This window comes from Colletes gigas, unplaced genomic scaffold (genome assembly GCF_013123115.1).
Source record: "Colletes gigas isolate AHSC1104 unplaced genomic scaffold, ASM1312311v1 Colletes_gigas_Sc00011, whole genome shotgun sequence".
Classification (NCBI taxonomy): Eukaryota; Metazoa; Arthropoda; class Insecta; order Hymenoptera; family Colletidae; genus Colletes; species Colletes gigas.
This window is the reverse complement of record NW_025106640.1, coordinates 440,321-453,785: the sequence shown is the minus strand read 5'-3', so window position 1 is coordinate 453,785 and position 13,465 is coordinate 440,321. Positions and strand designations below refer to the sequence as shown.

The 13,465-nt window shown below is 38.0% G+C and overlaps 1 protein-coding gene across 5 annotated transcripts in view; it reads left to right on the top strand.

Annotated features, from left to right (window-relative positions):
• LOC122398586 (GTPase-activating protein skywalker) overlaps window positions 1-13,465 on the top strand; it is a 48,847-nt gene that overhangs the window by 27,472 nt on the left and 7,910 nt on the right. For 4 of the 5 annotated variants that reach the window (XM_043398622.1, XM_043398623.1, XM_043398626.1 and 1 more), the window contains 5 exons: window positions 9,249-9,721; window positions 11,615-11,803; window positions 12,015-12,139; window positions 12,732-12,878; window positions 13,280-13,414. In XM_043398622.1, coding sequence (XP_043254557.1) covers window positions 9,355-9,721; window positions 11,615-11,803; window positions 12,015-12,139; window positions 12,732-12,878; window positions 13,280-13,414 — 963 coding nt within the window. In that variant the 5' untranslated portion in view covers window positions 9,249-9,354. Of the gene's footprint in view, window positions 1-7,819; window positions 7,883-9,248; window positions 9,722-11,614; window positions 11,804-12,014; window positions 12,140-12,731; window positions 12,879-13,279; window positions 13,415-13,465 lie in introns of those variants that run through there. The other variant, XM_043398624.1, reaches the window with a different exon arrangement.

The following is a 13,465-nucleotide window of genomic DNA, read 5'->3' as shown; positions in this document are numbered from 1 at the left end:
ATACATCTCATTAAAATAGCACGGTGTCGCGTGAGACAGAGAAAAAATACTTGGATATAGCCTGCGTACCTAGTGTCATGTGATTTGGAATGATGCCATCAGAAACGAGTCTTACGAAGCGTGTATTCGTAATAAAGGAAAAGGTTCGAGGCTTAGTTTCGAGCATCAGTTTCAAAGCCTGGGTAACAACTAATAATCGTTGTTCTTAACTATTTATTACATCGATTCGTACGTGGCTTATACAGTATACAATAATTCCGATAATTTCAGTTTATTAAGTTGTTACGTAAAAGATGGTACAGATAATTTTTTATCTTTCCAATTCCTTTGATATATCGTTTAGTTCCTGTTCGATTTTATTATCGTTGATTTTCAACGTGGATCTAAATTAATGAATGAATAATAATCGAATTCCGTCATGTTTTAAACATTGGGTGACTCGTGTGATGCGTTCGATGAAATCATCTCTATAAGTTTAAGATCAATTGTTTCTTTGAGATTAGTAGTATTAAGGGAAAGAAAACTCTGTTTTGCGAACGGTCCATTTCTTTCATAAGTAAATTGAAAGAAGAATTATCAAAAAATATTGAAAAATAATTAGCCACGATAACAAAATCAATCAGAAACCAAATGATTAATCGTGCATGTGTCAAAGGTCACGATCAATTACGCGATAAAATTCTCTGTAGAAAGAACGTTGGATCGGTTGTCTCGTGCGTGGAGATGTCAAAGAAATTCCAGAGTCGACTTTGTTTTTCTTTAACGACGCGTTACGTTTTTTGTGCCGCTGAATTACGGCTGTATTTAAGACAAGTTCAACGGTCTAATGGCCTATCGCAGAAGATCGTAAACGCGTGATTAAAGTGGTCTCTAAAGTACACCATCGTGTATCGTTATTGTTCACAATGGTGGATCGATGTTTCGACTTTCACCTTATTTTCTAAACTTCTAACGCTTCGTGGTGTGATTCGGGCTCTGAATAGCCTCGATATTATAGGTCGATGAACCGACTTCACAAGTGATTGATACGAGATAGCGGATGTAACAGAAGAATTTAAAAAGGAAACGAGACTAGCATCGATTTTATCTTTTTAATAAAATTTATTTTTAGTCATCATATTTTTGCGTAATATATAAACGACAAAAATGGCTACCCTGTATTAATTAAAATCACAGTTAATAGATAAGCCGTTGTTGTGTTTTAATCATGATCTTTTTAACGTCATCCTACAAGAAACAATTACGTTTATCTTGTCCATCGAACAAAGTATATCTAGCATGAAATTTTTCCATGAGTCCTTAATTTGAGGATCAACTTCCTCTTTTCTCCTTTTTTCACTATATCCAATTAAATACTGTTTCATAATGGCAATAATAATAATGGAAATAATCTTAATTCGTTAGTAATTGCAAATGGAAATTTATATTGATTTTAAATTATTACTTTTTACATATTTGCGTTTAATTCGTTATTAATTAAAGTTCAATCAGTTACGAATTTGATCAACTAAAAAATGGTCTCCAGTGTCTCATATTTAATTTTTTCGTTGAATATAATCTGGTGAGGCGAAAAGTTCGGTGGATTCGAGAGTTCGGTGATAAATTTTACTTGAAAAAATACCGCGGGAATGCTCGCAAATTGTTCACAGATCTCCAGTATGCCCTGACGAAAAGTCCAAGTAACACGAATTACTCGTTAATCAAGCGCTAATGAAGTAATTGCACGTTCCGTTCAGCCAAGTGTGGCAGCCTAGAACGGCAAAGATTCTAGAAAATTGGCAATTAGAAGATCGCTTCGGAACGACGAAGCCTGGCGTACTACGCTACTGGCCAAAAGTATGCAAGATCACCTTTGTTTTACCATTCACGGGCGAACGGACTAAACCTGCTATCCGTTGACTCAATGAAAATAATTTTTAAAATATCAGAAATAAAAATTTGTTTTGTTGTCTCAATGTTTTTAACGTACGATAGAAAGTAATTGTTTACATTTCGCAACAAGTCGATTTCGTCTCGAAAAGAATTTTTAAAATAATTACAATTAGGAATAAAAATTAGTTTGGTTGATTCAATGTTTTTAACGTACGATAGAAAATAATTATTTACATTTGGCAACATGTCGATTTCGTCTCGAAAATAATTTTTAACATATTAGAAATAAAAATTTGTTTTGTTGTCTCAATGTTTTTAACGTACGATAGGAAGTAATTATTTACATTTGGCAACATGTCGATTTCGTCTCGAAAATAATTTTTAAAATAATTACAATTAGGAATAAAAATTAGTTTTGTTGTCTCAATGTTTTTAACGTACGATAGAAAGTAATTGTTTACATTTGGCAACAAGTCGATTTTGTCTAGGAAATAATTTTTAAATAATTACAATTAGGAATAAAAATTCGTTTTGCTTTTTATTTCCGATGAAATTAAAAATGATTCATTTATTATTGCACGCTCGTCTGTTTACATTGATACGAAATGGGGTACGATAGGAGGACGATACGCAACAAGTGGATACCCACGATTTGTTAAAGACGTTTCACGCGCAAAAATGAATCGCAATATCTACTCCGTTATTCCACGCGGAATCATGCGTTCGACGAGCGCATGAATTATTCAGGAGATCCGGGGGGGGGGAATGAGATGATAACTCCGGCGGATCGTTGGAATCAAGGCTACGGTGATATTAGCGAGCGGCGTACGCATATTTGGCACTACGGCAATTGCAACGAGAAATTTCTCGCCAGACGTTTAACGAACCGTTCACCATTTCTTTTTTACACTTATTTCAATAACTAAAATACTCATGGTTGTTCGATAACCAGATTTGTTTGAGCAAGTCACATAAAGTATTGATTTTGCCCTGTTTTCAAAGATTTCAAAATATTTACAATTATAATATAATCGGTCCGTAACATTAAAAAATAAGGAACGACATTTTCTTTGTAATTGTTTTTATTTTATACAGTATAAGATACAATAAAAATTCATCAAAGTAATGTTGTCTAGGCAATAAAAAAAAGTAAAGAAATCGTAAAAGTGAATCTTCTGTACAGGTATCGAGGTTTATTCTTGATGACTGTAACAAGAAAGAAATTATTATTTTTCATTGCTGAATTTATTATAAGGTGAAACATGTTCTGTGACTAAAAAAGTTTTTGCGTATATGTGTATACGATGTTGTACAGTAGAGCCTCGATAAATGCACGCGAGCCTTGCCCGTTGTATTGTGTTTACTAGTGAAAGATACGGTCACCTAGCAACAAGTGCCGTGTCTTCCGTTTGAGATAAAACAGGTCGTTAGTAAGAGACCAATGATTACATGAGAGGTCAAGCGTGGGACGTAAGTAGTGGGGATATATTGTATAAGCGGGGCTTCTTCTTATTGGATTGGTTACCTCGATAATTGCATGAATCTCGATACTTGCAGGAATTTTCGACCCGTTTCCCTGCAACTATCGAGGTTCTACTGCAATATGTGTCAAGCTGCAAAGCCTCTGACTTATTCGTTACACGAATAAACACTCTAATTACTATTTAAATTTATACAAAAATTGTTTTGTTCGTTACGAAGAAAGATATTCCTACAATATGTGGTCTCACTTTAACTTTTCACATATTAAATGGATGTACAATACTGTCTCGTTTCTTGCATCAATTTCTTAATTTTATTTTAATTACATCAAATTAAAAATACTGATAAAATAATTTTCAAATACTCGCCATCGAATTGCAATATATTCCGATATAAAAAGACCAGCTGGAACGAAGTAAGGTGTCTAGTCTAACTTGACATAGGATAGCAAAGGGCTCGTATCAGATTCGATGAGACGCCATTTTGCGGAACGTGAAATCTGCAATAATCCCTGCGGCGATATTAAACGCGGTGTAATTGAACCGATTAAGTACTCGGGATCAGCGTGGACGATCGTACGCCGTAGGAAACTCTATTGCTAGGTTACGTCCATCGAGAGTAAAACCTTAGACGAGAGACTTGGGGACGTATCGAACCGCAAGCCGAACGGAGGTGTCTAAGGTTAATGGAATTATGCAAATTTGTCACTTACCGCGCGTCGTTCCGCGGGTCTAGCCCGATCTTTGTTTGCTTTGCGTATCCGACAATGGAACGTTGCCGCGTTTTGTTCGTGTGTTTGCCACCGTCCCCGATGAGATATATTTATACTATCAAGTGGTTCGAACGCTCGGCCGTTGCAATAATATTTATCTACCGCGGCAACTCCGGCGAGTCGTTCGCGTCTAGCGGGAGGGGGCAGCCCCCCGAGAATCGAGCGTAAGTCTCGAAAATCGCGCGTGCCTCGAACCGCGGGGATTTCACGCGAAGTCGCACGCTCTCGCATTGAACCAATTCTCTTCGCCACCAGGGCTGTCGTAGTACACTGGTATTAATAGATCTCTGGTTTTATGCGGCACACTTTGCAACGTCGCGTCTCGTTATTATTTAATCGACGAGCATCGAACCAGCACTTTTTACTTTCCTGCTAGTCAATGTAACAATATGTCGCGATTCTATCGATATTCAGGCGCAATTACGGGTCGAAATTTTACCTCTGGAATTTTCTGGGACATCTCTTCCTATTTTGTTGGTACTACCCAAACCTAAAGTACGATGCAAAAATTGTTAGAAAATTCTGTTGGTACTTATTAGTGTTAATTATTTATCCTAGCAAAGTCTATTAAAAACTTGATGTTTCACTCTATCTTGGAACCTTCCTGTTACTCGTTAGAAATTATGACCGTGGATTATTTTGTTTATCTTAAACCATAGATTGTAATAGTAGACGTAGTTCGTACAAATATTAAGACTGGTGTCTTCCAGACTCACTTGATGCCCCGGGAATTTCCTGGTGGGAATGAACCTTTTCTACTTAAATTATTGTTCAGAATGGTGTACAATATATATGTACTACGAAATACAGAGTGAGCACTGTTCTCGGACGAGTAAAGACGTTTGAATAATTGTGAACGATATTGTACGTATCGTGTAACTTCTTTTTACCGATAAGTTTCCATTACTGCGTGCACAGACTCTTTACTAATAGCTTCATACCATTACAATGCTAGGATTGTGCGGTATACTACATAGTGCCGGCTTAGAATGTAATCGTACAGGGCAGCTTGAAAAGTCTTTACATTAATACTATAATATGTACAACAGTGTTATGTGTACTATATATTTCCTAACAGTATGTTTATAGTAGAACAATGTACAACGTGTGGCCTATGGCACTACAGTGGCATTGTATAAAATATAATTTATAGCACCGCTGCAATAAAATTTTGATTTTCTTAATGTGTATCTAACCGTAAACAATGGTACACAAATTTATCAAATTGCAAATAAACGCGGCTCCTCGCTGGAAAGTTTCGGAAAAAAATGTACCAACTCTATCAGATATAGTATTGTGTACACAAAGTCGCATAGACATTTAATTTGAGGTTTCAGACGACGATCGTATCGATTCTATCTTAATACCGACTACTGTTTGTTTAAACGTCGCCACTAAGTCGCTTGGACATAATGGTTCTTTCAGAGTACTTTTCTGCAAATCAAGCTATAGATCGTACGATGATATCATTAGGCTATATTCTGAAGCACGCACTCCGGCTTTTCAACACCGGTGAGTGGAAAGAGAGAATCGGTCGATCGAAACGCTGAAACCGAGATCTTTCATTTGCCGAACGACCACTGTAATCAATTGAAGTTGTCTAGGGCATCTATAGGCACTTCTATTCCTGAAACTAATTATTTAAAACTTACTTTTACCTAGGTACTTCAACTTCGCTTATTTATTGAGGGCTGTAAAAAAATCGATTCGAGCATTTCGAGTTACCCTTTTCTCACTTCGTCTGCAAGAAAACCAAATAAATAAATAAAAGTGCTACTGCCAATGTTTCCATTAAATTACCACGAAAGAAAAGTAGAAGTTAGAATAATAACAAGTGACCACACAATCTAATACGTACGAAGTTACGTTCCCTATCAACGTTTGTTTCTTTTTCATGTCACCCTCTTCGTTACTTTACGCGTTGGTTGGTTCCGTTTACTCTGAAAGGAATAATTATTTTTTAAATACTAGAAAGTTTATCAACTGGATACTAATCAAAATGAACACTGCGTATAGTGAATCTGACAAAAGGACGAGCCATTTTTTGAACCAAACGTCGAGATGGGAAGAATTCGCATCCAGATAAAAATTTATCTGTTCGATCAAATAAACGCGACAAGTAGATTGCTATACGTTGATCGTATCGGTTATCTATCTGCTCGTGTAAAAAAATCTGTCCATCTCTGGTTCGATACATTTTTCCTCGCGAACACCAATTCGTGGTAATTCCGTGTCGCGATAAGGGAATTCTGTTTGCCGTGCAGCCTCCAGTCGTCGTCGTAAAAAGCTTTATCTGCCGAGCAGTCTGTCTACGGATTGTGTGCAGTAATGTTCCCGAGTCGCGCATGGTGTGTTGATAAGCATTAAACGTGTTTATGGCTGCACGATAACTCGACCATTTTATTAATAACCGTTAAGCACACCGTGATTATCGGCACTCACGGTTTTCGCATCTGGCTGGTTTGCTTATTATTAGCGGCAGCTTTTACGTGGCTAATTATAGGCGATATTATATATCCATTGTCTCCTGCTGGCTGCCTCCTTTAGAAACACGTCGTCGAGGTCATTGTCTGATCGGCACTCGTTCCGAGCGAATCGAACCCGCCACCATATGCTTTTATTCTCGCTCGAACGCATCGGTGACTTTTATATTTCTCGCTGACACCACTGCAACGTTAGCTCGACCGTAGATACGAATCGACGACGTTACGAAAGATTTTTTCCCCCCAACTGTTCTCGTCGAACTTTCGGGGCTAACGTCGCCGCGAAGATATTATGTTACAGGTTTCCTAGAACTCCCATATATTTCTGTGCTCGGCGTTCCTTGAAACTGGTATACGAAAATGCAATGTTTACGCTCGCAACTTCGAACTGTGAAAACAAGTGGCCCGAGTAATTTGAGCCTCGGTGTGTTTGTTTTAAGATAATTATATACAATACAGCGGTTATTTATTCCGATGGAATAACCGGTCGAGATTAGAGTCCTATTTAGGCGCGGTAATAAATATTTATGTAGCTTTGGTGGTATTAAGAATAATAATAAATACAGCGGAAAAAAAATAAATATTTTAACGATACTTCCGGCGTATAAGCGTTTCTTTAAGATAGAATTCTGTTATTATAAAAATGGATGCGTTACATCGTCCTTCGTTCGTAAACAATATTCGCGCGGTGACGAACGACCGAATGAATCAGAACTCACCAGCGAAGCAATCCGATGTTGCAGTCATTTGGAAATACGAGAAGTGACGTTGAACCGCGTGCCTTGTTTGCGCTGGCATCCTTACAGAAGACAATTGATTTCAGTCGCAAAGCTACCAACGCGCCTCAACAAACCGACGTCAACGAAAAGTATATTACACGGTATCATGAGAGATGCATCGGCTCAGATATAATTCTCCCCTCTTTGCTTTTTCTTTTTTTCTTCTTCTCTTCCCTTTTCGCTCGTACGAGCGGTCACGCGATTAAATGCATCGCGGACTAAACGGATGATACATTTGACTAGAGTCACGGTTATTATGGGAATGTTTACGGAAGATTCTCGGAATCGTGAACGGTCGTTCGGTCTTGAACTCCAGTCGGGAAGGCGATCTTTGTAAGTGGACACGAATAAAATAGAATTAAATACAGTTCGCTAGATTATAAAACCGACGATGTAATCGTAGCAGATAATGCTCATGCGCCATCGTCGAATGTAAGAACAGGTGCTCTTTGTGCAGTGGTTAATTACGAAAATATTGTGAACGAATTAAAATGGTTAGTGACCGTGTTCCCCAATATTAAATGAACGCCGATTAAGCGACGTTTGGTCGTACGAACACGGTTTCGTTGAACGTGCGATTATCTGAACAGTGCCATCTAGTAAAGAAAAACAAATGTTCCGTGTTTACGTCGACTTACATGCTCGTGTGTTCTTATCGTGAATTCGTCGGTACAGCAGTATGTAGAGTACCAACGTGCGAAAGAAAACGTAAAGTAACAAATCGGTCGTATAATAGGGAAATTGTAACTGAAACGTTAGATTATTACGAAATTGAAAAGCCAATAGCTCGTAATATATTGCAGAAGTAACAAATTATGGGCAACAGCAAATGTTCATTAAGCTATAATTACTTTGATTTATCACGGTAATAAATGATCATGCTTCGTGTTAGAATGTAATGGAATATTTTACCGCACTGGATGTATCTCTACGATATTAATGTAGAATTATGCTTTTAATTATAAATTTCATAATTAATGTAAGAAAGTAACAGTTAAATGTATTTAGAAATTTAACTCTTGTACTAATATAAGACAGTAATTGATTAGGTATGATGATATATCTGTTTCAATCTATCAACTGACGGGTAATGGAAAATCTACCCCTAAAATGTACAATTAAGGTCAATGCCCATTATAGTCGAGGAAGTAACCGTTAGATGAGTTTCATTATTCTTTTATCGTTTCGAAGGCCTTCGAAGTGGCATTCAACTCTGGTGGCTAAAGCTTGGCTGTAATTAGCGAGGCGCACGATGTACCTCCATTTTGCGATTATTTAATATTATCAGAGATTGTTGAATAGGCTGTAAAATTACAATGTATTTCGATGGAACAAGAAACCCATATCTGTGCATTAATGCCTGAGCTCCTTAACGCGTTAGTCGAACGAAATTTAGTTGCCAGAGTAAACAACATGGCGGGAAAGTAACCTCTCTATAACCTTGAGCAACCATTCGATTTCCACACTTGATTTCCGGACTAGGGTTCATTTAGACTCGACTTACTTTCACACGAGAGTTCAATCGAGGACCAAAATTTTTACTACTCCCGCAAGAGTAAGCTCTTAGCGACCGAAAAAGAAACCGAACACGTGCCTGAACCCTCTCGACTCCCACAATTCGAGTACACTACACCCTTCGCGTCTTACCGCTTCTACATGTTCGTTTTATCTCCTTCACCTATATTCTATTTTTTTCACGAGTTGCATCTTGCCCTACATTTTCGCGACATCGATTCGCGTAGCAATAATCGTCCGTCCATAACGGTTTCGACCCAGAACGTTTATACGACGATTCGAAATCTTTAGTCCTGGTTATATCGCTGAACATTTTATTGATACGTAACTTTTGTCTGATTCCAGATGAAAATTGAAACGTCCCAGGACATGACGTAAATATCGCGACCGATAGAGTGTGGGCAAAGGACACCATGAAAATGAATCTCGCGCCGTAGTCACGCTACCTGCGATGTTAGTCACACAGACACCCTCCTCGATGGACAATCAGCCGAATATGATGTCGGTACTCGAGGAGGAGACGAATGTCGATATCGATGACGCGTTCCCGCCGCACGTTGACACGGCGAACATCGTCATACTGCCCGAGTCGCCTACCAGCAAGAAGCAAGCGCTGAAGACCTTCAACGAGGTCAACGCGCTTCTCCAGGCTGGCAGAAAGAGGGAGGTTAAGCTGATCATAAGGGAGAACGCGTGGCCATTGAACAACGGGATCAGGGCGCAACTCTGGCCAGCTCTTTGCAACCAGCATGCACACGGCAAGAACATGCTCGATGGCTTCTATTGGGACATGGTCAACCAAGTGTTCGGGACTACAGGTGTGTTCTCACCTGTACAATAGATTATCTCGATTTGTACAATTATCGTAGAGCTTCCATTATTCGAATTTTTTCGTTATCAGATACGAGCAGGGATCTTATTTAATTTTACTTTGATTAAACTTTTATTTAATTTCACTTCAGGTAAGGCGAGTCGTGACAAAAAGAGACGAACCAATGCTAAACGATCCCTCATAGAGACATACGTTCGTACATAAATGGACATCATGAAGATTAATTTGGCGCAGAAAATACTGACCGTTCAAGGTCGCTTCACCAACCGTGGAGCAAATTCGACGATCCTTCATTTATGTATTGTGCTTCCTTGTTTAATAGATCCGCTTTTTGTCTCGCGAAATAGGGCATGTGGAAAAATAAATTGAAGGCGTAGGGTAACATTTTTCTGCACGGAGCTTCGTTTTCGAGAAAATCAATTTTGGAGATACCCGAACTACGCATGCGCGTACATGCACGGTATACATATATACCATGTGATCCGAATAAAGTGCTGCAAGCTGATTTCTTAGAAACCAACGAGGATGTCGACTTAAATAATCCACGGGGGCGATTGTTAGGGGATAAAACGGGGAAAAAAATTTAATTTTGAATTTAGAATTACCTTCGTGTCAATTGTCTCGCTCGCTGTGGGACACCATGTATAAAAAGTCGAGGGAAGGGACGAGACAATGGCGAAGCAGCGAAACAGTGCGATATGGGGATGTCCGCCCCATGACCTTGAGCGATCAATATTTTCTGGCCTGAATATAATTAAAGTAGATGCATTATAATACCGAGTATATTATGCAGATGTGTTGCATACCAGAATTGCAGCGAGCTGAAAATTTATGTAACAGCGAACGAATGTATTCATTATTGTACAAGAAGGTTTAAATATGTTTTGAACGCTTTTTATGTTCGTTGGTCGAATTCGATGTATTATTAAATATTCAAGAAATTATATTCAATTATGATCTAAAATTTTACCACCGTTTGTCATGTTCTTTAGGAATGATTAATGTTCGGAGTTGTTCAAGAACTTGTTTGCCATTCTAATAATAACGTGCTGAAAACCTATCTAGACGGATATGTATTATTAGCCTCCCAATACATTCATACAGATAGACTATTTTTTGGCTAAAGTTTGTTGTTGCAAAAGGGTTGACAAGTTTCTCTTCTTTCAAAAATTTGGCTCTCGTTACGCTATTGTCCTTTTCTTAATGACCTGATTACTAATAACATAAGTTTGGGTACGTTTACCCAATGGATAATTTTATTATTTCGTTTAGTTAATACTGCATGTTCTTTATAATCAGAGTTCCTGACATTGTTGTATCGTATTTAAAAATGTTTAAATATTCCAATCTCGCGCGTTAAACACGCTACTTTCAGTTTTGCGATTTCGAATAAGACATTCTATAATAAAAAATTCTTTGTATAATTTAGCAATTTTGTTATGTAACTACACTTAGAAGAAAGGCCGGTAATTTTTCAATTAAACGCATTAATTACTGCTTTTGAGTAGTTGATGCTCTAATTATTTTGAGCATGCACAGCCTGTTCGTGTTATAAGAATCGATGCCCAGTCGTTCTTTATGGCAGAAAATTATCTATAAATATTTTTTAAAGATACAGAACGCAAAATATAAATGGGTCAAATACAAACCCTCCAGTTTTAGCTAGTAAGCGTCATCTTGCTCAAGCTTGTTTCGAGTAGTTGGAAGATTGAATGCAAAGTGGCTATGTCTTAATGGTTATATAATTTGTACTGTATCCACTTTATGCGACACAACGCGGTGCTTTAAAAATTTATTTGATCGGATGATCGTGTAATTATTCCGAGCGGCGTATTTATTCAGCAACGTGATTGAAGTTCGGAATTGTATATGTTTACAGAGCTGCCGGAAAAATCAATCATGTTACCACCGTTTGTGGATAGTACTCATTGCCTGTCGTACAACCTGACAAGAACAGGCAGGAGTGTGGCGGATAGGGTCGTGTCTGTGCTAGGATACGCCTGTCCTGATATCACCTACAGTCCTTCTCTTTATCCCATTACAGTGCTTCTTCTTCACTTTATGCCAGGCGAGTATAAATAAACGGGCCCGTTTATGTAGATAATCATCTTACGCCGTCTGTCCATTTTGTTCGATGCACAATGGAAATTCACATCGCCTGCCGTGCGTCGAATTTCCTGCCCCGATCACATAGATGAACACGTAGACGCGCGCTTGGATGTGATCCCAGTTATTAATAGACCGAAATCAGAATATTCACAAAATGCGTTTTCTTGCAGAGGAGGAGTGTTATCATTGTATGGCCAGCCTGGTGGCCGCTAAAGACAAGATGTTCATTACGCAAACCAAGCTCCTCTACGAGGTCACCTGGAAAACTGTGGAGCAGATCACCAGAAAGCACGTGGTGCGTCCTAATCGACCATTACTACGAACAAATGAGTCACATTCTAACGCTGAAGAAGTTGTAAAAGTCATAGTTGCTTGGAAATGATTTTCATTCATCTATAAATACAGATTTCATGAACAGAGTGGTACCAGTATTCGATGATTTTCTAATTGAAAGAACAATCTTTCCTCTTAAACAGAAGAGAATAAAAGAACAGAATTGAACAGGGATGACTTGACAATTTAATTCAGTATTTTTTATACAGTTATTCTACTATTAAATACCTCTGTAACTGATGTTCAACGTATCCTCGAATACCAAATGCATTACTTCTATATTCAGTATTTAAATGGTATTTGCTGTACAAAAAGTATTGAATTTTAATTCTTGATTGCAGAAATCAGCGAAATCTGAGAATAAAAGAACCGAATTGAACAGGGATGACTTGATAATTTAATTCAGTATTTTTTATACAGTTATTTTATACTATTAAATACCTCTGTAACTGATGTTCAACGTATCCTCGAATACCGAATGCATCACTCCTATATTCGGTATTTAAATGGTATTTGCTGTATAAAAAGTATCGAATTTTAATTCTTGATTGCAGAAATCAGCCGCGGTACATTTAGCGAGGCACTGTTCTGGATCAAGAGCAGAAAGAATCTACATGGACTGGATCTGGTGGATTCTACAACTTCTCCCATTCCAACATCTAGTCAGGGTTATGGACTGTTTTCTTCACGAAGGCATCAAGGTCGGTAGCCACGAAATTCAGAGGAAAGTAATTCCGGAGCATTTAGATTTTTATTGCATCTTCTTACGGCACATTGAAAAAGTTTGGCCTCCGTTCAAGAAGGTGAACCAAAAGATACGCATAATATGAAGTGCTCTTCCAGGAATAGTATGGATATTAAGTCCAAGTATTGACTCCGTGCCAGTGAAAAATCAGTTCAAGATGCATTTTTGAACAATGATTATTTTTTAACGCGTGATATACAGAGCGATTAAGACAGACCATCTGAATAACTTAGCTTGTCTTAAAGGCTCCAACCTGTGTAAAGTAATTCTTGGTAAACTTGTCAACACTGGTTCAGACCTCTGACATTCTTTCTTCGTGAATCATCGCTACATGCTATTCTTTTTCTCTAATTTTAGGTCTTCTATCGAGTAGCAATGGCTATAGTTTTATTATTCTATAAACACTCATCGTTGCAGAACTCTGAATGGATGAATGAAATTTCTAAAAGCGGTATTGACGCTACACTATCGAAGTTCTGCAGGCAAATACCGGTGAGTAAAGAGACATGAATGCGTCTTACGTTAGCGAGGTACCAGGAACGA